Genomic DNA, 27,058 nt, shown 5'->3' on the forward strand with positions numbered 1-27,058 from the left:
CCGTTTTATATCGGCCTCAGTTGGCGTGGCTCGGCTAGCTAGCCGGCTAACATTATACATCAATTCAGGGTCATTAATTATGGTTGTCCCAACGGTCCCGTATTATTGATACCAATTTAATTATTGCCTTATTTGGTAAATGATTTTTATTTTGGCATAATTTGTTATTTTTAGATTCATTTTAGCTAATTGTTAAACAATGCTTATATAATTTGTTTAAAAATTAAATTTGATTTATTTCTTTAATAAAATTCAACTAGAACTCTTTATAACATATTTACCTCATAATATTTATTCATTGTCGAGTTAATAAAATTCCTGCTACTCTGTATTAAATAACAAGTCATGAATTAGTTAATCGACTAAATTACAAGCTTAAAAATTCAATTCTTATTCAAATAAAAACTACTACCTCCGTCCCAAAATGGTTGTCTGGTTCGTTTAACGAGGCTTGACTGAAGTAATTTTTAATCCAATTTTTCATATTATTAAGTTAAGCATTAATATATAAAATTTATATATTTAGAAACTACATTAAAAGTACTATTAAACACAAAAAATTAAATTTAAAAATAAAAAAAAAGACTAAGAAAAATAAGCAAAGAAGAAAGAGTTGATTTGACCAATGAATAGTAAATAGGACAGGTAAAATGGGACAGAGTGAGTATAAAAAAAAGGAACAAACTGAGTGATGCCACTAATAGACTTATTGAACCCATAACAATAAGGTTAACAACCAAGTGTGCCACGAAGTTTGATACTCCATATTAATTTGTTGCTAGAGAAAAACAATAAGCTATTGTGTGCGAACTCTCAACACTATTACTTTTCTAGAGCGTTCAACTATAATATGCCGTTCACGACTTCACTAACTCTCAACACTATTACTTTTCAAGAGCGTTCAACTATAATATGCCGTTCACGACTTCACTCTATATTGAATGACAATTAAAAATAATGCTAAACCGATAACTATTCTTAAAAAAAGAAAAAAAGAATATAATTCTCAAATTCATATAAAAGAAAATGATGTCACAAATTATAAGAAATTGACTTAAAAGTATTTTATGGGTAAATACGCACAAGGACTACTCGTGAGGTCACCCTACTGGTTCGTCTAGAGTTACCAATTAGGCAATCCGTTACAACTATCAGCTCAATAGAAATAAGTCACTTGTATCCTATCGTATTGCTCGCATTAACAAGCCCAATGATAGGTGAAGATGTTCTTGGATCACCTTGGAACCGCCCTGAGGAAGCGTCACCCGGCCGGCCTACCGTAGGTTGACCGATCAGCCTACGATACGATGCAACATGCAAATTGGAAAGCCTGGCTTACACAACAAGTAATGGAGGCCAACATGCACTTGCATAGCGGCGATTTAGAACTTGTAGGAGTAACGGCAGACAAGTCAACCTACACGTAGCTGCGGGACAATTATCGTCTGAACAAACCAACGAGAGTGTGCCATGTCAAGCCACTTGCAGCGGGGCATTGAATGCTTAGATCAACATGTTTAATTATACATAATACATATGAGGGTCTCCCCCTCACTCGTCATACTCACTACTTCTCAACTACTGCTAGTTAGATTCATCTCACTATAACAACCACTCTCTACTTGTAATCTTATCACTCTGTAACGTCACATTACTTGTAATCTACTCTTATCTACAATATTACAATCTACTTCACTTGTAATTGTTCGTTACTTGTAATTCAATATAGTCTCAGACTACTCAATCGTCACCCGATAGATCAACCGATCAGTTAACCTACGAGTGCTCTCCTTTACTTGTTTCCCAACATACGTATTCGTAACGCTATTAGTATTCATAACTATTAAGTAATATATCAAGACTTCAGAATTTCTGATTGATGAGACCCAAAACTATTAAGCCAAAGAGTAGTTGAATATTCATTATGGTGAAACTGTTGCTGAGTTTCTAAAGCTTTAAATGCAATTTGATTAAGTCAAACAATTGAAGCGAATCAAACAATTAAAATTTATTTAACTAACTAGACCAATGTTCGTCTTAAACGTGGCATCACTTTATTTGTTATATTTAATAATCAATTATTATTATATACAGTAAATGTTACGGAGTATTAACTTGTAATAGTTTCGATGAATGTATATGTGTAAAATCAATCAATATAAATTAAAAATAAAACTGTAAGCTTTACTATTAGTAATAAATTTATAATAATAAATGAAATAGTGGTTTGTAGAAAAAAAAAATATCTTATTCCAATTTAATGGTAAAGCGGCTCCAAGTAAATCCTAATTAGGGGGAGCCACTCAATCCCACATAGGCTATCAAATCCGCAATCTTATCCGATCCACCTCTCGTCTTGTCTATAAGAAACACCATTTCCTTGTCTTTCCTCGTAATCATTTAACCTTAATAAACAACCTTTTTTTCTTTGTAACAGTCGTTTTATCCATCTCTAATCTTGATTTCCCCAAGATCATCACCTCTTTAATTCGGTTGTTACAAAAGAATTTAGTTTTCATTTCATAATAATCCTCTTTTTTTTTTTAATAATTAGTTGTTAATCACCATCATTATCGTCATGGGTTTTCTTGATAAGCTCTGGGACGAAACGGTTGCCGGCCCGGCGCCGGAGTTCGGGCTCGGAAAACTGCGCAAGTACAAGACGTTCAACGGCCGGCCCGCCGGCGTGACGCCTCTGTCTGTATCTTTCGGTGATACTCCCGCCTCGGGCCCCGCCACACCCGCCGCCGATGATCAGATCCCGGTTTCTCGGAGCATTTCTATCCTCCGCCGCAACAACTCCGTTTCCCCTGGCTGCCACGCCGCCGATTCTCCCGGCTCCGGCCCATCTTCCCCGGCCACCTCTACCCCTTCCACCAGTACTCCCACCTCCCCATTTTCACGTCAGTCTTCATTATTATCCCTCTTTTACGTGCATGAATAATTCCAATTTTATTATTATTATATAAATTTAAGGTAACTCTTGTATGAGAGAGACTTGTAAAATCTTTGATTAATGGGTCTCTTTAATCAAAGATATGTCTGATGGACGGTCTTAAACAAGTTTTTACCTTACCTTAAATCTATTTAGCAAATAAATGATAATATGTGTTTTTTTTGGGGTGATTATAGCGAGTACACCTAGTGGGATTAATCAAAAGAAATTTGCAAGGAGGAATACAACTCCAACTGGTTACGACTGGTTCGATTTTTATCCTCTCTTTTTTTTTTTTTGTCCGTTTTAATTTGTTATTTTCTGAACAAAATTTGTTTGATATAATGCTATATTGCAGGATTGTTTTGAGTGCTTTGGATCGCTGAACGATTTCGGGCCAAAAAGACAAGAATTTCGAGATCAGTTGAAACCCTTTATTACTTTTTGCTGATCTTGAGGTGATCGATGTGTCCTTTGTTTTCCTTTTTTTTTTTCCTGCTTAGGAAAAAGGTGTTTTCTCGATTTCGTTAGATTGAAGGCGGGTTGAGAAGATTTCTCATGTAAATATATATATATATATATATATATATATATATATATATATATATATATATATATATATTATAGTATGTGATTAATTAAGGGTGTGTACTGTGTGAAAGTACACTGTAAATATGTGTGAGTTATTATGTATGTATGTATGTATATGTGATGTGGTAGAGGTTATGAAGAGGAATCATGAGCTGATCGAGTTCGTAGGATAAATACGAGGAAGTTGTGATCGATGTGGCATAAATAAGTAGTAGATCGGAGGAGTTTGCTGCTTAGCTTGAAGATGGAAGACCTGCTCCCGGCGGCGCGTGGCTGGACACCGGCCGGAGCGTGTGTTTGTTTCTGTTTTTTTGTGTGTTTATGTTTGGTCCTTTTCGTAATGAAATATAATAATGCATTATTGTGCATGAAAGTCTAGCTGCTCAAGCTTGTTTTGTCACTGATTCCCATGATCATGACTTGATATATACAATGTATGATTGATAAAATATTTGATATTATAATAATAGTAATAATTCATATAAAATCAAATTAAATTAAAATTTTCAACCTATGAAAAAATAGTTTTCTAGGATTAAGATCCAGTGAATGAGGCATGCTTCTTGTATAAAAAGTCACATGCTAATTTTTGTCAATATATCTTTTTGGTCATGTCTGTGCAGGGCTATGAGAAGCGGTGATGATATTCAAACTACAAAGCACACTGCCATGGGCCCAATCAAAAGTCAAAATGAAGCATTCTCAGTACCGTTCACTATCTGTCTTCTTTTTCTTTTATCTTTTTCTCCCCCTCTATAATGTCACCCCAAAAAGAATATGTAAAAATGTCACCCCAAAAAGAATATGTAAAATATACTCCATAGTATATTATACTAAGGAAATAATGTTCTTATAGACATGGCAAATGTCACCCCAAAAAGAATATATAAAATATACTCCGCAATATATTATACCAAGGAAACAATGTTCTTGTAGACAGGCAAATGCCACCAAGACTCAATTCCTTATTCCTAAATACTAGTTTCATATGGAATATATAACATATAGATACACAATACAACTACAATTCTATCCATCCCTTGTATAACTAGATTTCAACAACTTTGTACATTGTCTATGGCCTGTGGGTCGACTTGTTCATTCTAATAACTAGGCTAAGCCATTAACCCACATTTGTAACAATTATCGACCCATCCATCACTCTCTTATACACAATATATTAAGTTGACCTACTGGTCAGGTCAAATAGCTTAACACATTTAACTCATCATTATTACTTATATATATATGCCATGTTACTACTAAAATGCATCATTACATTGTTGAAATACAATTGAAAAAAAAAAAAAAAAAAGAGATGTCATATGACATTATGCCATGTAAGCTACCAAATCAAACAATTTCTCGATACTTTTTAGTTACCTTTTTAATGGTAGGATTTTGAATTGCAGAAAATTGTTTAATTACACACCTTTTCAATTCACCTTAAAAAAAATCTTATAAGTCATTTGAATTTATTAATATTGTGAGGATGTAACTCAAATGGTAGAGCGCTTACTTTGCATACGAAAGACACAAAGTTTGATCCCCTCCAACTCCATTGTCTTTTTTGTATTGCATTATCGTCATGGCGTCACAGCGACACAACCGGCAAAGGATATTGAAGAAGGTTATGGGCTAGTCCAGATCGGAATGTCTTACCCATAACCCAGTAAGACCAAAGCCGCCCACTAGCCCAATAAGTGTTATCTCTCTCTCTTTGGGATAATGGTACTTATATACAAATGGAAATGCCACTAACGGAAATATAATGCAATTAATTGTGATTGTAATGGTTACTAATGTAGTAATGTTGTGAAGGTTATGCGCATGTAATTTGAAGTAATGTGCAAAGAAAGGGAATCATCGGAAAAGAATAAGGTAGTGAGTTAGTGACTAGATTATGTTAGATTAGGTTCGATTAATCTCCTTATAAATATGTATTCAAAAAAAAATCTCCTTATAAATATAGATGCATTTATAGAGTTCAGGATATGATTCAACGAAGTTGAGAAACTTACGTTATTAAAAAAAAAAGTGAAAGATGAGGTATGTGTGACCACAACCAAGCTAGCAATGACATTGGAATGAAAGTGAAAGGTGAATATGGGCTTGTGGGCATGAACTTGGTGGGGGGAGGATGAGTATAATCCAAAGTGCCCAAAATTCAGCCTCAAATGCCTACATGCTAAGTCTTATCATTGCATTGGACAATAGACTTAAATATGAAAGGGAACAACCATGACTTTTTCAATCTTTGATTGATTTGGGTTTCGAGGGACTTCCAGCTTTCATTGATGCGAAGTTGTTGTAGAGCTATCAAATTTGATTTTACCCGTCCCGTCCTTTATAGGCAATTTATATCCTAATCTACGGTACACAATGCATTGTGCACTTCGTACCAAAATGAGTTGTGTATTACAGACAATTATTATGTGTATTATAGGCAACCGTTCTGTGTATTCATTTTAATAACACATGTTGTGATGTGTTTGTGCATTCGAATATTTAGGAGGATGAGTTCTGTGTATTTTGTGTCAATATTCTGTATATTCATGTTATTAACACATGCTGTGATGTGTTTGTGCATTCGAATGTTTAGAATGATGAGTTATGTGTATTTTGTGTCAATATTCTCTGTATTCTGGGCAAACGTTCTGTGTATTCTAGGCAAACGTTATGTGTATTCTAGATAATGATTATATGTATTATAGATACTGAATTCCCTGAAGTCATTCGCATCCGCGCCCACTAACATCGAAACGATGTCGTTTCGGACCAGGGTCCATGATATAACAATTGTCCTTTATATGCGTAGGAGGTGAATTTTGATTTTTACAGTCCGTAAAAGAGCAAGCCTCATAAGTCATAAGCCCGCCCCACTTGACTAGCGGGTATAGGCCAGTTGTTATACCGTGGACCATGGTTTAAAACAATACTGTTTATTTACTTAAAGAAACGGTTGCCGTAATATGTTAACGGAGTTTCGTAAATGAAACTACAGTTTATTTCAAATGATACTGCCTCACATTTATTTTTATATTATCACATGAAACTGTAATTATATCGAAATGAAATTATAGTTGTATTGAAAGAAAATTGCAGTGTATATAAAATGAAACTGAATAACAGTTTCACATATTTGAGTGTATATTGTCCAATGAAACTGTATTTATATCAAAATGATATGGTAGTTGTGTTGAAAAGAAATTGCAGTGTATATCAAATGAAATTGAATAACAGTTTCACATATTTGAGTGTATAATGTCGAATGAAACTGTAGTTATATCGACAAAAATTGTAGTTGTGTTGAAAGGAAACTGCACTGTATATAAAATGAAACTGAATATGTAACACTACAGAATGACAAACATATTTAAGCTGTGACTGTTTGTGTAATGCATAATAAGACAGTGAAAATATATCAAAAGTACACACTCCTGAATTTTTAAATAGTTTGAAATTGTTTGGACTCCCTAATCAACATTAATGGTGCACATGTTATATTATATTGCATAACATAGACCACCATCTTGATTTTTACAACAGTATGCGTCTCATCGTCACAAGATTGACAGATTACATTGTCCAAGCAAGAATAGTTAATGAGAACATGAAAGAACCAAAATTCTTATCCCCGAATGTCTTTTACTACTTTTGAGATTGCCCTTCAAGTTTCAGCGTAAACAATTCACATTGATGCTCGCATATGCCATGACTATCAACAAAAGTCAAGGCCAAACACTAACTCATGTTGAGCAAATCGGTGTTTAATCACGGTCAATTGTACGTGACTTTTCCCGAGTCACCCATCTTTATGGCATGAATTATTTGGTCAAATTTATGCAAGAATAACATCACAAAACATAATCGATCCAAATCATTTTTTTAATTGCATTATGTAATATTTAATATTATAATTTTTATAATTATATATCGATCAAAATATTTTTAAAATATTATAGTAAATTGATTCCGTGCAGTGTACGGGTGCAAATACTTGTTAAATAATAAAGTTGATCTATTCACAAATTGACTGAATATAAAAAAGTACTCCTATTAGTTATTACGCGTTCCCAGTTCGAAACCATGTACAATTGTACAAAAGTGGTTAGGATAATATTATTTTTGTGGTTTTTGCGTGATTATATACGAAAAGAAACTGGTAAGCAATGTTATTGGTAGAATGATATGAAGTGGTAAATACGCTAAATTACGAATTTGAAAATTTTAAGGTCAGTTTTGGAGGAGAAGAAATTATTGTGGCAACAAATTTTACGTTAAATGGTGACAACGTAAAGCCGCATGTTGGACACGTGTCCTGTTACCATTCGTTCATTTGAAAACATCTACCCGCAGCGTAGAAAGTGGAAGCCTTTCTCTTTTGTCTTTCCTCCCAGCTAAGATTACAAAATCGTAGAAAATGCCACCAAAAATAAAAAAAGAAAAAGAAAAAGAAAACTCGCCTCAAGGCTGAAGCTTCACCTTTCTCCCAGTCTCCTACTACACTCATCTCTCTCTCTCTCTCTCTCTCTCCCCTTCTCTCTCTGTATATATGTACTGTATTTATCTCCATTCACCTCAATGTATACATACATATAGAGCGGGGGAGAGAGAGAGAGAGAGAGAGGATAGTAAAGCGAAAACCATTGACGACAGCTATGAGTGTAGGGTTTTCTTAAAACTGAAAAAACCCAAAATCTCTCAACAAAAGGGGAAAAAGCAGAGATATAATTTTGTCTTCATTGCCTCCAGGACTGAGAGATAGCTAACGGAACCAGAAATGTCGGCTCCAATGTAATCCGGAATCGGACGATCCAGCCCGGAGATTGAAGATCTCGGCATTGATTCTCGCGAGGTTAGTTTCGATTTCCGCGATCGTGTTGCATTCGGCAATGTGATTGTGTACTGTGCCACTTCTGAATTGGAGCTAATGCGTTGTGTTTTCCTGCAAATGATGTGTTTGATTAGTTGCTTGAAGTAGTAGTTTGAGCTTGGATGGATTGAGCTCGTTATTTTGCAATCTAGCTTTTCTTCTTTTTGCCTTTTCCTTTCTTTTGGGCAATGTGTGCTTTTTAAGTGCTTGTTTGTTCGAGTATAGATGAACATTCAAATATTCAATGCCGCGTCTGAATGTCGGATTTTTGATAGCCAGATCTGAAGGAAGATTATATGGGTGCATGGAGTTGAATTTGATTGTAGCGTAATTCTTTGACTTATGCACATTCTGTTCGAAACTGTACTAGTATAATTGAGAACTTGAGATCTGTAGTTCTATAAATGCCTGTCATTGGGCTGGTCTCCTGTATTATCATCCATGAGTATATTGTTGCGGTGAATATTTTTGCTTTCTTTTCGCTTGGTATTAGTTTTTGATGTTATTACCCTTTTAAGTTTTGGAACTAATAACAACTGGAGATTACATATTAGTTTCCGAATGCAGCAGCTATGTTGCTTAACCAGTATGCTGTTTAAGATTTATTAGGTGAATGAGTTAGGTGAAAGAGGCCCAAGGAAGTCCTGAGCTTTCCTTCTTAAGGAGGAAGAAAATGGAACCGGACACATTTCTTGATTATGCATTATTCCAGTTGTCGCCCAAGCGTACGCGGTAAGACCCCCCGCCACCATTATAATAAAGAGAACATGTACTTTTTCTTTGGTCTCCTTGGATGCATCTAATAGTATAAATACTATACTTCTTTTGTCATGCTATTTGGACAGATGTGAATTGTTTGTTACTACTGATGGAAGGACTGAGAAACTGGCATCAGGATTAGTGAAGCCATTTGTGACTCATTTAAAAGTTGCAGAAGAACAAGTTGCATCTGCAGTTCATTCTATTAAACTTGATTTAGGGAGGCATAGAAATGCTCAATCATGGTTTACAAAGGGAACACTTGAAAGGTAAAGGACCTAAAGGTTCTTTTCTGGAGTTCAAGGAAAGAGTCAGAGATGAAGATAAATCTAACCACTAGTTTTTATTCTAGGTTTGTCAGGTTTGTTAGTACACCAGAGGTTATAGAGCTTGTTAATACCTACGATGCCGAGATGGCTCAGCTTGAATCAGCTCGGAAAATATATTCACAGGTGCTTTTGACATCTATGACTATACATTTGGATTTGTGTTGACTGCAACTAGAACTAAATTAGAGAACCCTTCTTTTCTTGATTGAACAGGGAATGGGAGATCAACTTTCTGGTTCTGGTACGTTGTTCCTTAAATGCCAATGGTCCAAATTAATTGCTTGCCTTCTACTCAACATGGAGTACTAATTATGTCTAAAATCTCAATGTAATGAATCTTAGAATCTGACACTTGGAAATAACTTTATGTAGAGTGCGCTGATGCGTTCTTAGTTCATTCTCATCCATTTGCCCTACTAACAGAGTTATTTAAACAGAGAAATTAGGATAAACTGTTCGGTCTTTCTATTTAGACACCCCATCAAAAAGAAAACAGTAGCTGAGGGATTTGAGAATAGTTTTTTAGTATAAATTTATAATTTGAAAATTTAGTTCACAACTGTGCCCTTCTTGATGGCTGTCTTCCAATTAGACACATGTTAATTTTGCTGGAGGATATTCATGATTTAGTGTGGAGCAAGACTTGATACTATCCCAATAAAGAACTATATTTTCTTTAATAACTAACTATACCTCCTTGAATTTAAATTTGACTAGCATAGCTGTTATTATCCAAATAGTAATTACCCCTTGTGATAATTAGCCTAAATATATCTAATAAAATATATCTAATACTGATAAATAAAACATATAATATCCTACAGTTGAGAAAAATATTTTAAAAATATAGAATGCAATATGTATCCAGAAATAAAGTTTGAAGTGTCCTATGTCAGTTTTTGTGAGTGTACCCATCGTTTTGGAACATTATTGGACCTTTTTCCTTGATGGGAATCTTGCAGCTGCACCTCACTTGGTCTGAAAGGGCACTTAGCTTTACCTAATTCTAAAAATTTCTTTTAGTACATTAGGGTTGTTACTGAATCTTTAATTTATTCCAGATGGTGGTATGTCCTCTGCCACTGCAGCAGCTGATGCAACAAAGTAACTCCTCACTCTCTCTCTCTCTTGCTGCTTCTTCACACATTGACTTATTGCTTCTTATGCTATCCTTTTTGTACTGATTGAGCATACTTCCAAAGTTGCAGGTAGTATTACAAGTCACTAGGTGCATAAGTGCATTTATATATAATGCACATGTTTTTAAGCTATCTGATATTCATATCTGTTAGCTGTAGCCTGGATATGCTTATTGTTAGGTGAAAATTTGCAATAAAGATGAATATCCTTAGCACTTCTTTTATTATTATTATTAATAAAAGATTTGTACTGATTGCAACCTAGGGGGTGCATCAACGATTATAAATAACTTTTTCATATTCTTAGGCTTAATAATTAGTTTTCAGCTTTCTGGAAGGATTGCACCTTTTTTGCATATAAAATTAACTCTTTAGGCCTTCAAGTCAGGAGATAGACAGTGATCCCACAGCTGAAATTACCGTAGGCCTATAAGAACTTAAACAGGACACATTTTGAATACCATGATTTTCATTTCTAAATGAAGGTTCTTTTTGTGACTCTATCAGTTCATGACATTTTCTATTACCTTTTCACACAGAAAGGAGCTATTGCGAGCCATTGATGTGCGGCTTGCTGCAGTTCAACAGGACTTAATGACAGCTTTTTGTCGTGCAACAGCTGCTGGTTTCAACCTAGACACAGTTTCAAAACTTCAGATGTTTTCAGATCAGTTTGGTGCTCATCGATTAAAGTAAGAACCTACAACTCCTTCCCCCTTTCCCTTTCTTCCCCATGCTAGCTGCTTTCGACAGACTCTTTTGGTGTGGTTCCCACAGCAGGCCATTGTTATGAGGTTGTGTCTTCTAATGTGTCTGCACTTTCTTAGCTGGACTCCTCAGAGTTCCTAAAAAATGGTATACCAGGTAGTTCCGGATTATAGAAAAGGTACAATGTGCTGTTATGGTCGTGGAGGAGTTTAGAACAATTCAAAAACAAAACCATCACTGCTGTAATGGTGTTAAACTGTTGCTTAATTTTCAATCCAACCTATTATTATTTGTCACCAATTACAACAATATATAAATAAATTAAAATGAAAGAAAAACTCAGTGAAGAACAAATCATAGGAAGTGAATAAAATGGGGGGAAATTTTTAGTGAAAATATGAGAGGAAAAATGGAAACAGAAGAATATTATAATTCTACTACATTGTTGTAAATGTTTGAGTTTCTTTAAGAAGCAGATCTTCATTGCAGTTGGGCTTTTCAGTCAACCATTGAACCTTTAAAAAATCATAAACAGCAGATTCTCTTGTATTTTCATCTTTTTTTACTTCATGGAATTAAAATTTCACTAATAGATCCTATTTTCCCCCATTTCAGTGATGCATGCTCTAAATTTATATCATTGTACAAAAAGAGGCCAGACCTAGTCAACCAATGGAAGGCAGTTGGAGCAAATGAACATGCAGTAAGATCCTCTTATGGGTCAGATATGTCCCTAGATGAGGACCCAACTACTCCAGAGCAACAATGTACTGTGTTGCGCCCAATCAGCCAAGACCTGGATGCAATGCATCAGCAATGCTCTCATCACCTTGAAGAGTCAAGTAGTTCCATTAATGAACAGCTGAAACCCTCTTCTGTTGGCTTCCGTCTGCGGCAGAGCAGAGAGTCTAGTGTTGAGCCAGAAGAGAAGAGCATAGAAAAGAATGATGAGACTTCTTCTGATCAACCTGAGCCAACTAAAACGAGTCGGCACATCAGACGGCTAAGTGTGCAGGACCGCATCAACATGTTTGAGAACAAGCAGAAGGAGAATTCAGGGAGTGGGGCGAAACCAATTGTGGGGAAATCTGTGGAACTTCGGAGACTGTCATCAGATGTCTCAGTTGCCCCGTCTGTAGTGGAGAAGGCAGTTTTAAGGAGGTGGAGTGGTGCTAGTGACATGAGCATAGATTTGAGTGGTGAAAAGAAGGATGGTGAGAGCCCTTTGTGCAACTCATCTTCTGCCTATGCTTCTAAGTCCAAGTCTGAGGACCAAGTAAGATCAGGTAAGATGGAACTCCAAAGTGTGACAGATCGAGTTAGTGACATCAGACTGAAAGAACATGAAGACTTGAAGTTGCATGATCAACATGCTAATGAGAGAGAAGAACTGAAACAGTTGACTGCTTCTTACAAGAAGGCGGAAGATTCTGAATTTTATAATTCGAGGTCTAATTCAAGCACTGTAGAGAGTGATGGCCGGAAAGATAATGTTGGTGAGAAGACCAAGTCAAACAGATCAGAAAACAGTTTGAAAGATAGAACAGAATCTAAAGGGCTATTTGGATCATTTCCTCGGGATAAAACCATAAAAGTTGATGTAGCTATTCAAGGAAATTCAATGGATTGTCAGGGCAGTGATGAAACTATAGAGGCTAAAAAGAGAGCAGTTCATGAGTCTGAAATTGCTTCATTGAAGGAAAAGAACTCTTTGCCAGGGCAGTTTGGAGCTTCTGCTAGCCAGGCTAATTATATTAGGTCAGCTGATAATGCGCACAACCATCCTGTGCAGATTGTGCATCACAATCACGAGGAGACTCAATCAAGCGATCATTTGGTTCCTAAGTCACGATTTAAGGCTCCTCTAAAAACTAAAGGGGACTTTGGGCCATTGGAAAGTGGTTCCATATCAAGAGCTTCTTTAACCCCTCAAGGCATGGGAGTTGAAGGAGGTTCTTCATATTCTCAATCCAGATCACAGCCATTAATGGAAATTGAAAAAGTTGAGAAGGAAAAGGTAGATTCGTCTGAAAAAATAGATGATAGTCTTGGATCAAGAGTTGATAATTCAGGATTCCCAGTAATGAAGTTTAAGAAGCAAGGTGTAGGTGCTGATGTGAATAAAAACTCAAAAGTTTGCATAGATAACAAGCTGATTGTCTCTGCTGGCAAGGTAGCAGATGCTCAGGAGGGCTCTGCTTCATTTTTAACATCCCCTGCACAGCAAGTTCAGAGGGCACGCCAGCCCAAAGGAAATCAGGAACTCAATGATGAGTTGAAGCTAAAAGCAAATGAGCTTGAAAAGCTCTTTGCTGAACATAAACAGCGTGCTCCTGGAGATCATTCGAATCCTGCCCGGAGAAGCAGGCCTGCTGAAATACCAACCCAGCAACAAGCAAGTTCATTGTATAGGAGTAATGTAGCAGTTAATGCTTCCTTCCAGTTTCCAGATAAATACACCTTGACTGAAGCTGATGGGAGTTCAAATAGCATGGTGAAATCTGATAGTACTGTCATGCAAACTGGTGACAATAAAGGGTCTACTGATGTTCTAAATAAAAATTTCTCTGAGCTTAGTACTTCAGAAGGTTCTCGAGGAAAACTCTATGAGACATATATGCACATAAGGGATGCAAAACTAAGGGAAGAATGGAATTCTAAGCGAGATGAGAAGGAAGCCAAGCTAAAGGCTATGCAGGACAGCTTGGAAAAGACTAGAGCTAAGATGAAGGCTAAGTTTTCAGGATCTTCATATAAAGATGATTCTATTTCTACTGCTCGTCGGCGTGCAGAGAGACTGAAGTCATATGACAGCAGGTCAATTTTGAGGAGAGAGAAGGTACAATATTAGTTCCGTTCAGTGTTTATATATGCTTTATTATTATAGAACCTTATTTTTGTGGAGTCGAATGGGATTTTATTCCCTGTTAGTTGAACTATGTTTCACCAACCATGAAGCTCTTTTTTTTTACAGCAACATTTGGATTTTGACCAACATGATGATGAAGACAAAACCAAATTTCCTGAGCAGAAACAGTATGGAGAAGGAAGGTATTCGAATGAGACAAGTGATGCATTTTTTGAGGATGGTGTTTCTACAAGCAGTCAGGTTAAGAAGCTTCTACTTGCTAAAGGTTCATCCTCTTCCACACCTCGCACCTCAGCAGCACCCGCTTCTAGGTCAGCTGTCAAAGCTACTAATAGCAATGCTGGTAGGAGAAGATTTCAGTCTGAAAATCCTCTTGCACAGTCCGTCCCTAACTTCTCAGACATGAAAAAGGAGAATACAAAGCTTTCCTCTGCCGTGAGTAAAACAGCACGTTCTCAACTTAAAAGCTATGCTCGCAGCAAAAATACTAGTGAAGAGATACCCATAAAGGAGGAGAAATCTTCCAGATCACAACCACTTAGAAAAAGCACTGCAAATCTGGGGGAGTTTAGTGAGACATCTGTTTTGAATTCTGAAGATGCTTTCACCCTTAAAAATGAAGAGGTACTTGATAAAGTTAGGAAGAATGTGGACTCAAGGCCTTTCCACAAGAGGGGTAAAAGTACAGACGTTAGTATTAGAGCCAGTGTTCCAAAGCAGATAAGTTCTCTAGGGTCTGAGAGAATGAACAGTGATGAAGAATACAATGATGCAGTCTTTGTGTCAGACAACAAAATGAATGTGGTTAAAGATAGAGAGGAAATGTTTGAGAATGTGATTACTGAGCATAGCACTAACTTAGACAATGGGGAATCAAGATTGAGCCAAGAATCAGGGAAGTCTGCAGATTTTGAATCAGAGAATGGTAGTCATGTGAGAACTTTTTCACATTTTAACCCATCTTTGCCGTCTGAATTGCCTGCTATTATACCTTCCAGGCTAGACTCTGGTGAACATGTGCAAGATACACCAGGAGAAAGCCCTATGTCATGGAATTCCCGTGCTCATCATCCATTTTCATATTCTCATGAGATGTCTGATGTTGATGCCTCTGTTGACTCCCCACTGGGAAGCCCTGCATCCTGGAATTCTCATTCTCTAAGCCAAACAGAGGCTGATGCAGCTAGAATGAGGAAAAAATGGGGAACTGCTCAGAAACCCATGCTGGTTGCCACTTCTTCCCAAAATCAGTCCCGCAAGGACATGACTCGAGGATTTAAGAGATTATTAAAATTTGGAAGGAAAAATCGTGGTACAGAAAGTATGGTTGATTGGATTTCTGCCACTACTTCTGAAGGAGATGATGATACGGAAGATGGACGTGATCCTGCCAATCGGTTATCAGACGATTTGAGGAAGTCTAGGATGAGCTTTTTGCAAGGGCATCCTTCTGATGATAACTTCAATGAACATGAGTTCTTTGCTGAACAAGGTGAGCCATGACATGTATTGACATATAATTTCTGATGGTTCACATATTTCATCTGTTTTCATGCTATCTTTTGGTTATTCAAAAATTCTACTATTTATCACTTATCATTACTACGGCAAGGGTTTTTTGTTCGCTCTTATCATATGGTGTTTAGAGTTTCTTATTTTTCATGTGCTTGAAATATTTTTGGAAATAAGAAACAGCATTGTTGGGGGTTTAGTGGAGTACAATGGTACTGCAAATTATTGCATAAGCATTGGACTATTTTGCAATAAGAATTTGATACATAGTTTTATGGTATCCTCCCTCCCCAACAAAAGAAGAAGAAAAAAAAAAGGAACCACCAAACCACAAATAAGGGAAATTTGTTTAGATATTGGCTAAGGGAATTTTGCAATAAGAATTCCATTTGCATGTGGTTTTCATATTGTCAGTGAGCTTGCTTTTGATTCCCAAAATGTAGAGACCTTGACAAATTGAGTCTTGGAAATTATCTTGTTTACAAAAATAAATAGGGAAAAATCAGGCAGACTATTGTACATTCCTTCCATTATGATTTTTTTTCCCTTGACATTCACATAATAAACAGAGCACCATTGCTCAGCCAATAAGCAGGTGTGGTTTGTGGTGTATTGCTTTACTTGGTTTGTTTCTCCTCATCCTTCCTAATCTGCTTTTCCACTTTTTCTTTTTTATTCATATCACTATAATCTTAGTTTCAATTTATTAATCCAATATTTTCTTTCTGTAGTTCAATCCTTGCATGGTTCTATACCAGCTCCTCCCGCTAACTTCAAACTGAGGGATGATCATTTGTCTGGGAGCTCCCTAAAAGGTGATCATTTATGATATCAAGTTTTCTCTTATGTCACTTTGCTTACACTGGGTGGTGATGGTCTTTTACATAATGAACCATTGGAATGTGTGAATTGCCCATGACTTCGAATTAAAGATTTTGGACCTTGAATAATAGAATAAATTTTAAAATCTACATAGATGGGTTGAACTACTACAAATGAGGACTGTGTTAATCAAAGATGGAGGATGTAATTATACTTTAAGTCACTAAAAGTATGCTTTATTGGCAATTGCAAAACCATTTAGACAGTCACTAAATGTCTTCTCCTTTCTACTCTGCTCCTGACCTCTGGAATACTAGGTTCCTGGATCTGAACTGTGTTGGTGTTTCCTATTTGTATCATAGAACTCTGTTTGATATTAAAATTTAAGTCTAAGCAATTTAAAAATTCGTGTGCTGACATTTACATTCAACCGACAGCTCCAAGATCCTTTTTCTCCTTGTCAACCTTCCGAAACAAGGGAACTGACTCGAAGCTCAGGTAATTCTCCTAAAAGGGTTCCAGCGTTCATTGTTCAAATGATCGGCATTGCCTTGATAACGTGTAAGGTGGTAGATATGATAGCCGGTGTTGAGATAGGAGTATACAATTGTCTGAATACAATCTATTCTCTTTTGTATATCATAATGGGTTTGCGAAATCTTGTTTCCTTCTTATGTACTCCTAGTAGTGTCTTTCAGACAGTATGTATTATGCTGTATATTGTATTGAGAAAACAATTCCAATTGGCGGAATATCAATGTAATTTTGGCGGTATAAGTCATTCTTTTTCCTATGCTGTCATTCACAGTTTCACACCCAAGTTTTCAAGTATTAAAGCATCCTCAATAGTGTGGTTTTTATATTTTTAGATTTTTTTCTGTCCTTGTAGGAAAGAGAGGAAGGAGAGAAGGGAAAAAAAAGGAAAGAAAAATCCAAAAAAAAAAGGAAAAAAATATCCCTGTTTAGTTGTAGTTTGTCTGTTTGAAGAAATGGCCTTTGTGCTACAATTGCGGCCATGTCAATGCATAAACCAAACCCTATGCTTGACCTACAAGGATTTGGTACAGTTGGCAGGATGTAGGATTAGGATTCATAAAATGGAATTGGTTTTATTGGGATTATTAGTATATAAATATTAGGCTGAATGAGGGTTAGTTGAAACACAGTTTGTAACTTTTTTCTGCAAAAATTTCAGAAAGCGGTTAATACTTTAGAGATTACGGTGCAATTATTTTGGTTTAGTTTTCTTGTATTACCATGAATTTGTTTACTACTCTTTTTAGTTAGTACCATAATTTGAGACGCAAGAGTAAGTTCTTTGAATTTTTAAGCATATTTATTGTTTCATTAGAATTTTCAAAGAAGTTAAATCGATTTGGTTGGAACTGTAGGTTAGTTTGTTAAATCATCTTATGTTGAGTGCAACTCACATTTCATTGTCATTATGTAATGTTTCGTGGCCAAATAGGATTTTATTCTAAACGGCAATGATGTTAGTTGGGAAATTGCATTTGTTCGTCCTAGTAAATTGCTGTCTTACCTCGCTGAATGGCAACATCTCCTCTTCTTGAAAAGGGTTGTGAAACCAGTCAAATTATTATGGGAGAGAGCGACGACGGTCGTGGGTAACATTGGGGTCGTTTGGTCGTAATCCCGCACACTAAGGCGTGATAAGCTGGGGATTAGCAAGCTTGGGCGTTATGGGGATGTCTAATCTTTGATCAAATCCAAAGGCAAATCAAATGCGAGATTAGGGGACAACATATCCAATCTCCACTTTCCCCGCAAACCAAATCACCCCTGATAGAGTGACAGGATAACCCAGGTCAAAATAGCTAAAGACGAATAAACAATACAAGTTCGTAACCATAAGATTATGAGTTTAAATCTCAGTCGTCTTAATTTGAGTCAGTTAACTATGATCAATCTAGGCTGATTTACCTCTTATGATCATTTGTCGACTAGGGTCATAAGGCAAGGTTTACCTAATGTACACTTTTAGGTAGTGACTGTGGATTTTCTTCGTCACTTAGGGAAAAAAAAAAAAACCAACATAGTCATCCAGTCAAGTTATTGATTTTATAACTATAATGTTACAAGTTCGATTTCTAATGGGAACGACCTATTGCAAACTAGCACCTCATTGTAGTCTTTTGTCCGCTACTGTTATGCATACTCTTGAATAGTAACAAGGTAAACCGTCCAACTAGTTAGATTTTTTTACACTGAGAAATTTTGCATAAAAATTTGAAGGGGTGAGAAAGGTTTGGAGTGTAAACTTGATAATAATGGGCAATTAGGCAGGCATCCTACCAAAACATACAGTAGTTTGTTAGGAGAGGAGTGGTAGTGCCAAATCCACTCATCTCTCACCTGTCCAACGTAAAGATAGAAACTTGACTTAGAAGCCAAGGGAATAAGTTAGCTACATACACCCTACCCCTGCAGTTCAAACCTATACTATACTCCTTCCCATTCTTCGCCTTCATTTCACCCCCACACTTTTCCTTCCTTAGAAAACTTAATTAACAATGGCATCCCTCACGCCCGGAGTGCTAATCAAGCTTCTCCAGACCATCAATTCCAGCAGCGTCAAAATCCGCGGGGAATACCGGTCCGTCCTGTTGCAGGTCATCAGCATCGTGCCCGCCATTTCAGGCGCCGAGCTCTGGCCCGACCATGGCTTCTTCATTAAAGTCTCAGACTCGTCCCATTCCACCTACGTCACGCTCTCCAGACACGACAACGACCTCATCCTCAACAACAAGCTCCAGCTGGGGCAGTTGTTCTACGTGGACAGAATGGAGGCGGGAACGCCCGTCCCGGTTCTGGTCGGGGTTCGGCCCATTCCGGGGCGGCACCCGTTCTTTGGGAGCCCTAAGGATTTGATGCAGATGATGGAGGCCTCGGAGGGCCCGGTTGAGAGCGCGGAGAGGGAAGGGGAAGTGAAGAAGGAGATTAGTGGGAAGAATTCGAAGAAGATAGTGATCAAGGAGGAGAAGGTGGGGGTTGCTTCTAGGTATATGCAGGGGGTGTTGACGGCGGCACAGATGAAGGCAAAAGGGAGTGATGAGAATGAGAACAATGGAGGTGGAGGTCAAGGTGTTGGAGGGTTAAGAGGGAAGCAACAAGAAATCAAAGTTCAGGTATGAAATTAACTTTGCATCTCAACTAAAAGTCTAAAGTTATAGTTGAATTGCATATTTATATTTAAAGCTTAAAGTTGGTAATTGAATTGCATATTTATGTTTATATATTATATGCTCAACAAAATGTATAAGACATTTTGGTGGATTTCAGGCGCGCCCAACAACTCCCTCTGCACGCTCTGACGCAGTACTCACTTCTAATTCAACAATCAATGGTGTCAGCAGCAAGACAGTTCCTAAGATTCCAACTCCCAAACGTACAAATAAACAAGAAAATGTTGACGTCAATTTCATGTCTAACAACAGACAAAACATTCTGTCTTCTGACCCAATTTCCTGGTCATCTCTACCACCCAATCTTGTAAAACCTGGAAAGGTATAAAAATGAACGAAATCTTAAGGTATTTTAGTATTTTTCATTAGAGGTGGTCAAAGTTTAGGTCGGGACTGATCTTAGACCTAGACTAGCATAGACTGAGACCGACCTTAAATCACTTAAGTCGGTCTTTTGTTAGGTCTAGGTCGTGTCTGAACTTGGACTTGGTCTGGTTTTGAGTTGGGTCTCGGACTTTTTTTTTATAGGACTTGGACTGACAGCCGGTCCTAAGTTAGGCTTGACCTAGGCTCAGTGAAGCCCAAGCCCGATTTTTTTGGGGACTGTTTAGGACAGAGTTCAGTCCTAAACTGGCCCGTGGCCACCATTTTTCATGTAGGGATTAACAGGATCACAATATACTTTTTATGCTTTGTGTTTGCTGTGTTTTTGTCAAAAGGGAATGCTTAGAATGAAGAAGTTATCTTCTCTGATAGCAGCAGAAGCTCAGGCAGAAGCCATGGCAGCAAAGAATGTCCTGCAATGCCTCAGGTAAAAGCATCAGATCAGTTCTGGTGAAAATTTTTTGAAGTTAGTTTCAGAACTCATCAGAATATTTTCTTCTTCTTCTTCTTATTCTTACATTTGTTTTGATTATTTTCGGTTCAGTATGTTTGCTGATCTCTGCTCATCTGCATCACCAGAGAACCCCCATCTCTCCATGACCAAATTCTTCGCCCTCCACGACCTCATCGAACAACCAAAAATAGCAGCAAAAAAGGAGCAGCGCGTACTAGACGACTACTGCCTGACAAAACTGTCTGTCACAGACAATGAAAAACACAACAAGAAGACAGATTCCAATCTCAGCAAAGGAAAACTGAAGCCCTCGAAACCTCCCCTCGAGCTAGGAGTCACAGAAAAGCAGGAATGGGCAAGAGGGGATGGCCTAAAAGCCACCAAGGACCTAAGGGAATCTCTGTCAAATGAATCACACCTCTGGTTCCTCAAATTCTTGGGTGCAGCACTTGATGTCGGGTTTCAGGTGAACAACAATAACAATAACAACAACAACAAGGAGAATAAGAGCAAGGGACGCCAAGAAGAGGTGATAACGGGGGGCAACCATATCGCCCTTACACTTTCACTGCTCAAGCAGGCAAATGAATGGCTGGACAAGGTGATGATGAGAGGCAATTTGGGCTCAGAAATGCATGGCTTTGTTGAGAGGCTGAAGCAGAAGGTTTATGCTTGCTTGCTTGTTCATGTTGATTCTGCTGCATCAGCCCTTGACACCAGATCTCACCACAAGTGATTCCTATCTTTAATTTGCTAAAACTCGAAGAATGGCAAGTGTAATTGTGATTATTTCCATGGTTACTTGTAGTAATTTATGAATGCAACTATTTATTTCTGACTTAATTTCTGATGGGGAGTTCAGAATCTGCAGAAAGAACATCCATCCACTTTTCTTGCTGCTGTTTCAATACAAATCCCATTTCCTAAAACATTTTTTATTTTAGTATATACACTTGTACCCTTTAAAGAACAAACATTGATCAGAATCAGCAATAATTGATGGGAGTTCTAACATTTTGTATTTTGGTTTCTCCAATTTTTCATTTATGCAATTAGTAAGTGCAGCCTGACACCTGCCTATAACCCAAGAATGGTTGGAATTGTACTTTGTTTGTTTATAAAACAAAGCATTATATATTGTTGTTGTGGTTTTAAAGAAAATGCTGAGATGGTAAAGCAAAGCAAGTTTTGGTTTGATGATTTATGTTCAAGTTTGGCTGCCAAAAAGAAATCCGTAAAGCTGTACCTAAATTGGCATGAAATCCAAGAATGGATGCTCCACCAGACACCAACTAACTACTAGTTTTACACTTGTAAGGCCTTCCTCATCGATTTTTTATGAGATTTTCTTAATCACACTTGCAAAAACTTTTCAAGAACCTCACACTATTGAGGATGGCCTTAGGCATCTAGTTTAACAACTTGACAAATCAAATATTAAAAACCAAAGCTTTTAGGCTGGAGACAAGACCGTTTCATAAAAAGTCATGTTTAATAGTTAAATTTGAACCCTTTACAATAAAATTTGTTGTCTAAATATAATGCATAAGAATTAAATAAAAAAAATACAATTCAAAATTCAAAATTTAATTTAAAAGTGACCTTGTTCATATATATTAGATACAAAATTATTTACCAACATTTCGATTTCAAATTTTTAAAAAATTTTATTTTTAATTGCAATTAAAATCAATATATAGGTTTTAGAAACATAATTATCAAAGTATAAAAAAGAATGTGTGTGTGGGGAGATTACAATTAAGTTGGTCAGACTATTGTTTTGGTAACTACAAGATTTCAAGTTTAACTCTCAGTGAAAATAACCTATTGGCCTACTGGACTAGGGTCACAAGGCGGTGTATACACAATATATACCATCGAATAGTAATTGCGAGTTTCTCTTGTCATCCAGAAAAAGTATAAAAAGAATGGAGCATATATAAAAGGAAACAAAAATGTTGAAACAATACAATTGAAAGAAAAGACCACATAATATTTGGTATGAGGTCCTCCCAATAATATATTTAGTGGCACAAAAGGGACTTCTTTCCCTTTCTCCATATCGGCCCTGTTTGGTAAATAATTAACCTATCAGTCAATTTTGGCTTATTTGACAACTATTAGTTGGTAAATAATAAGCTTTTTGTAATTCCAAAATGCTAAAATTCAAAAGGCTACTCAAAGTAGCATTTTCAAATAGTTTTTTTGAGAAAAGAAATTATACCAAACAACCATTAGCTAACAGCTAATTTATCAAACAATTTTCTACAATCAGCCAATGTTATCAACCAATCATACCTTCTAACCCAAACAGCCAACCCAATCAGCTAACAACCATTTACCAAACAGGACCATTATATGCATGTAAAAGCATGAACAAATAATTTGCAAAAATATAAATTTTTATCATCATGGTGATCAAGATAAGATTTTCCAATTTTATTTATTGAGCAGCTTCTTGCTCTCACACCACGTAACTCTAAATCTTTCTCCATGGGCTTTTGAACTTTGATATTTTCCAAAAGCTTTTCATACTCGGCTTCATCAAAGGGCCTCCTGAGAACCCTCATTATCTCTCGTCTATATTGAGAGTCTTCAGTGTTGTCCACCTAAATAATTCAAGAGTAACTCAAAATTTTTAAAAAAAAAAAAAGAAAAAAAAAGAAAAAAAGTTAGAAGTGACCGGAGGGACACCATTAGCAGGGAAATAACCTGGCAATAATATGTTGACAAATGGACCGAATCTTCTTCCATTGCAGGAATCCAATTTCCACCTCTCCAAAATCATCCCTAGTTATAAACTCCTCTAGAACTTTTTTTTTTTTTATGACAACATTTTCAAAGTCACTTTCTTGGGGTGCTGCGTGCACCAAACATGTCATGCATCTTCTTCCCCGGTTTCATCATTATTATTAGTATTTTTTTCTCCTATTATTTTCTCCAATAAAAAAAGGTGTTAAACCTTACTCAAAACAGCTTAAAAGCTTTCCAAAACATAGCAACTGTAGACTAAAACGCAAATGAGTTGAGCTCCAAATTCGAACTGTCCATATATATATATATATAGGATGACGTTCAGGTGCGTACGGCCGTCCAAGAGAGAACTGCGGACGAATCGTAGCGCGCCATGTGTCCAGCATGTAGTTGCACCTAACATTATAACTAGGTGCATGTAATGTTATAACTATATGCACCCAGGTGCATAAATGTTAACAAGTTAAATTACTTGCATTTGTAAATGAAAATAGGTGCACACGTGCAAGTAAAATGTATTACAAGTGCAAGTCAATTGTACACTGAGCATCAGTAATAAGTGCACCTAATGTTATAACTAGGTGTACTAAGGTGCACCTAAGTTGCATGCAGGTTCATGAATATTAACAAGGTAAATTACTTGCATTTGTAAGGTTTTTTTAAAATTGCATCTAATTTGTTGATCTGGACATGTGGACGGCTGTGAAGCGTTCTCATTTTTTACTTGGGCGACAGTTCGCATGAGAGCGTACCCCTATATATATATATATATATATATATATATATATATATATATATATATATTTGGGAGTTGCAAATTGCCCCTAAAAAATGACACCAATGCTGTCCGTTGATCTACAATCGTAGGGCTGAAATATTTTGATTAAACATTTAGAGTTTCTTTTCTTTTCAATTACCCCCACTTTAAAACAAATTTCCATTCTGCCATATTGCTCCAGAGAATCCCATATTCCCATTAACCTTGGTTCATTATTCAAGAAATTGCCCCTCAAAAGCAGTGACGGATCTAGAAATTTTAGTCAGTGGGAGCGAAAATTTTTCTTAAACCGTAAAACATTTAGGAAATATAGTCATAGATTTGTTGCATATAAGCGAAGAATAAAACACATCAAAATTTTATAAAAATACTCATAACAAAATATGAAAAAGAATTAATTTGATAAAATAATTCAAATAAAAAACATATTATAAATTGAATCACTTAAAAGGAATATAGTCATAAAAATTGTTGGATATAGACAAAAATAAAACACACTAAAACTTTATAAAAAAAACAAAGAATAAAACACACTAAAACATTCATAAATATTGTTGGATATAGACAAAAAAATAAAACACACTAAAACATTCATAAATATTGTTGGATATAGACAAAAAATAAAACACACTCAAACTTTATAAAAAAACAAAGAATAAAACACACTAAAACATTCATAAATATTGTTGGATATAGACAAAAAAAAATAAAAAACACTAAAACATTGAAAGACTCCAATTATTATGATCACATATGCTACTATAGCAAAGTTGAACCCACTACCACTCCTTAGTAAAGATGCACACCAACCATCTCAGCTAACTAACCACTTGTTTACTTATGTCATTTTTTATATACTTATATCTAAAAATGTACTATACATACATACATACATATATATATATATATATATATATATATATATATATATATATATCCTGAGTGGCATGACCAAGACGCTCGCGGCCGTGAGGTCCTGAGTTCGAAACCGTCTGTCACCCGGGTTTGAGCCGGTCAGCTATGGGCAACCTAGGCTGGTTAACCTCCTTGTGGTCCTTTGCCGGCTAGGATCGCAGGGCGAAGGTTTACTCACATACTCAGAAGAGGAGTGGGGTTTGCCTCGATAAACCCAATATATATATATATATATATATACAAAAACTATATAGGGGTGGGATGAGTGGGGACAGACTTTTCATTTTTTCGGAACAACTTTTCTCTATCTTTCTTTTTCCGGATAATAAGGATTCGGATCCAATTTTTTACGGAGTATTAAACTTTTTTGTACTAGCCTCTCATCAAACCTTCCTCAAGTGTAAGCCTGCTTTTTTGTATTCGCCTCTCATCAAATTGTCCAACCTTCCTCAAAAGTATAAGCCTGCCGAGGAGTTTTTCCATTTGCACGAATCCTGTCAAACCGCAAAACATCTTCAGCAAGTTCAACAAAGAAGAAAGATCAAATAATAGTGAAGAAGCTCAAGGAGTTTACCATTGACCGTATGATGAAACACGGACAAGTCATACCTAATTTAGTTTCTTTAATTCTACTAATACCTTATAAGTAACACAATAATGGTAACTACATCTTATTGAAATCTTTTTAACCTTTGTATTATGAAAACTTCTTCGTTGTTCTTCACCAAGTTCAACAGAGAATGAAGATGAAATTATAGTGAAAAATCTTATTGAAATCTTTTTAACCTTTGTATTATGAAAACCTTTTCTTTGTTCAGTTCATATCAGTACTAAAATACTTACTCACTTTTTCTTAAACAATCAACATACATAAATTGATATTATGTATGCGGTAAGGTAGTAAAATTATTTAAATATCATAACTGTGAATAGAAATCAAGATTTCAAAACAAAGTCCAAGAATAAATAACTAAACAATTTAAATCTAACTATAACAAAGAATTCATTTGAGCATATTAAGAAACTAACAAATACATTTTAATCATAAATACAACAGAAGTATTTCAATATCATATTTGTAACCGTATATGCAGAGAAGTTTTTTCAATTGCATCACTTCTGATAGCTATGGGTTGTAAAAAAAAAAAAAAGAAAAAGCAAGAAGGCAAAATCTATATTAAGAAATTAATAATTAATAATTAAACATTAATCATACAAATAACATCAGTATTTAAACATCATATTTATTTAATTGTATGTGTGTAAAATAATTTATAATGACTTAATAATATTTTAGTAACTGTAAATATTTAATTTATGTGATTTTTGGAAATTTAGTTATTGAAATGATTGAAATTTTAAGAGTTTACGGGAACTCCTTAAAAAAAAAAAAAAGAGCTTACGGGAACTTTGGCTTCGAGGGTAAGTTTAATGTTCACTAAAATTAATTATTTGTCTCAAAATTATATGAATATTTATTCGTAATATTTGTTAGATTTTTTACCATTGCTAGAGTAGCCGTTCTCTCCCAATGAGTCCTCCTAAGTCCGTTGAACAGTTCGTCAAAGTAATGCAACAGTTGTAGATGCTCTCTTCCTTCTCTCTAAAAATCTCATTCTCCTCAGCTCATTTATTTTGTACTGTGAAGATGAAAATTGCTAACAGTTATCTCGAAGTTAAAAAAATTTTAAAAAAACGTTGAATAGTTAACATAATCACAACTAAGTGCTCTGATATCTGATTATAGCTCTGGTATACTTTGATCCTAGTTCTGATATGCTCGGATCTACTGTGACTGATCAAAGTTATGATAATGATTCTAATATGAAAGGAAAATAATCAGGATTCAAAATCCATCACATTTATGGTGCCTGTATGCAGTTGTTTTCTCGAGTTGTAACTTATTCTTCAATTGTGCTTATGAGTGTTGCAACTGCAAATTTACTACTGAAGCATCAAAGCATCTTGAGGTGAGCAATGATGCATTTTTCAAGTTTATATATAATTTTCACATTTTGGTTAATGTGGAT

At 36.0% G+C, this 27,058-nt stretch overlaps 3 protein-coding genes across 5 annotated transcripts; all 3 read left to right on the plus strand.

The window, feature by feature from the left end:
• The first annotated feature begins 2,385 nt into the window (after positions 1-2,385).
• LOC116033976 (dormancy-associated protein homolog 4-like) lies at positions 2,386-3,500 on the plus strand. The gene is made up of 3 exons (XM_031276535.1): positions 2,386-2,903; positions 3,133-3,202; positions 3,294-3,500. Exons 1-3 carry the CDS (start codon positions 2,579-2,581, stop codon positions 3,319-3,321), a joined length of 423 nt encoding a protein of 140 aa, XP_031132395.1. The 5' UTR covers positions 2,386-2,578; the 3' UTR covers positions 3,322-3,500.
• A 4,486-nt stretch (positions 3,501-7,986) lies between these two features.
• On the plus strand, positions 7,987-17,331 carry LOC115996607. Of its 3 annotated transcripts, XM_031235919.1 has the most exons (12): positions 7,987-8,193; positions 8,282-8,384; positions 9,012-9,134; positions 9,248-9,430; positions 9,514-9,613; positions 9,704-9,731; positions 10,552-10,594; positions 11,169-11,321; positions 11,953-14,176; positions 14,312-15,698; positions 16,450-16,533; positions 16,978-17,331. In XM_031235919.1, exons 3-12 carry the CDS (start codon positions 9,076-9,078, stop codon positions 17,040-17,042), a joined length of 4,326 nt encoding a protein of 1,441 aa, XP_031091779.1. In that variant the 5' UTR covers positions 7,987-8,193; positions 8,282-8,384; positions 9,012-9,075; the 3' UTR covers positions 17,043-17,331. The 3 variants fall into 3 exon arrangements, with proteins under 3 accessions (XP_031091779.1, XP_031091780.1, XP_031091778.1); XM_031235920.1 differs by having other exon boundaries at positions 7,987-8,384; positions 9,003-9,134; XM_031235918.1 differs by having other exon boundaries at positions 7,987-8,384.
• A 1,652-nt stretch (positions 17,332-18,983) lies between these two features.
• On the plus strand, positions 18,984-21,593 carry LOC115996211. The gene is made up of 4 exons (XM_031235359.1): positions 18,984-19,686; positions 19,841-20,065; positions 20,463-20,554; positions 20,672-21,593. The coding sequence occupies exons 1-4, from the start codon at positions 19,072-19,074 to the stop codon at positions 21,315-21,317; spliced, it is 1,578 nt and encodes a 525-aa protein (XP_031091219.1). The 5' UTR covers positions 18,984-19,071; the 3' UTR covers positions 21,318-21,593.
• Positions 21,594-27,058: the final 5,465 nt, after the last annotated feature.

Source organism: Ipomoea triloba, chromosome 11, assembly GCF_003576645.1.
Source record: "Ipomoea triloba cultivar NCNSP0323 chromosome 11, ASM357664v1".
NCBI classification, from domain to species: domain Eukaryota; kingdom Viridiplantae; phylum Streptophyta; class Magnoliopsida; order Solanales; family Convolvulaceae; genus Ipomoea; species Ipomoea triloba.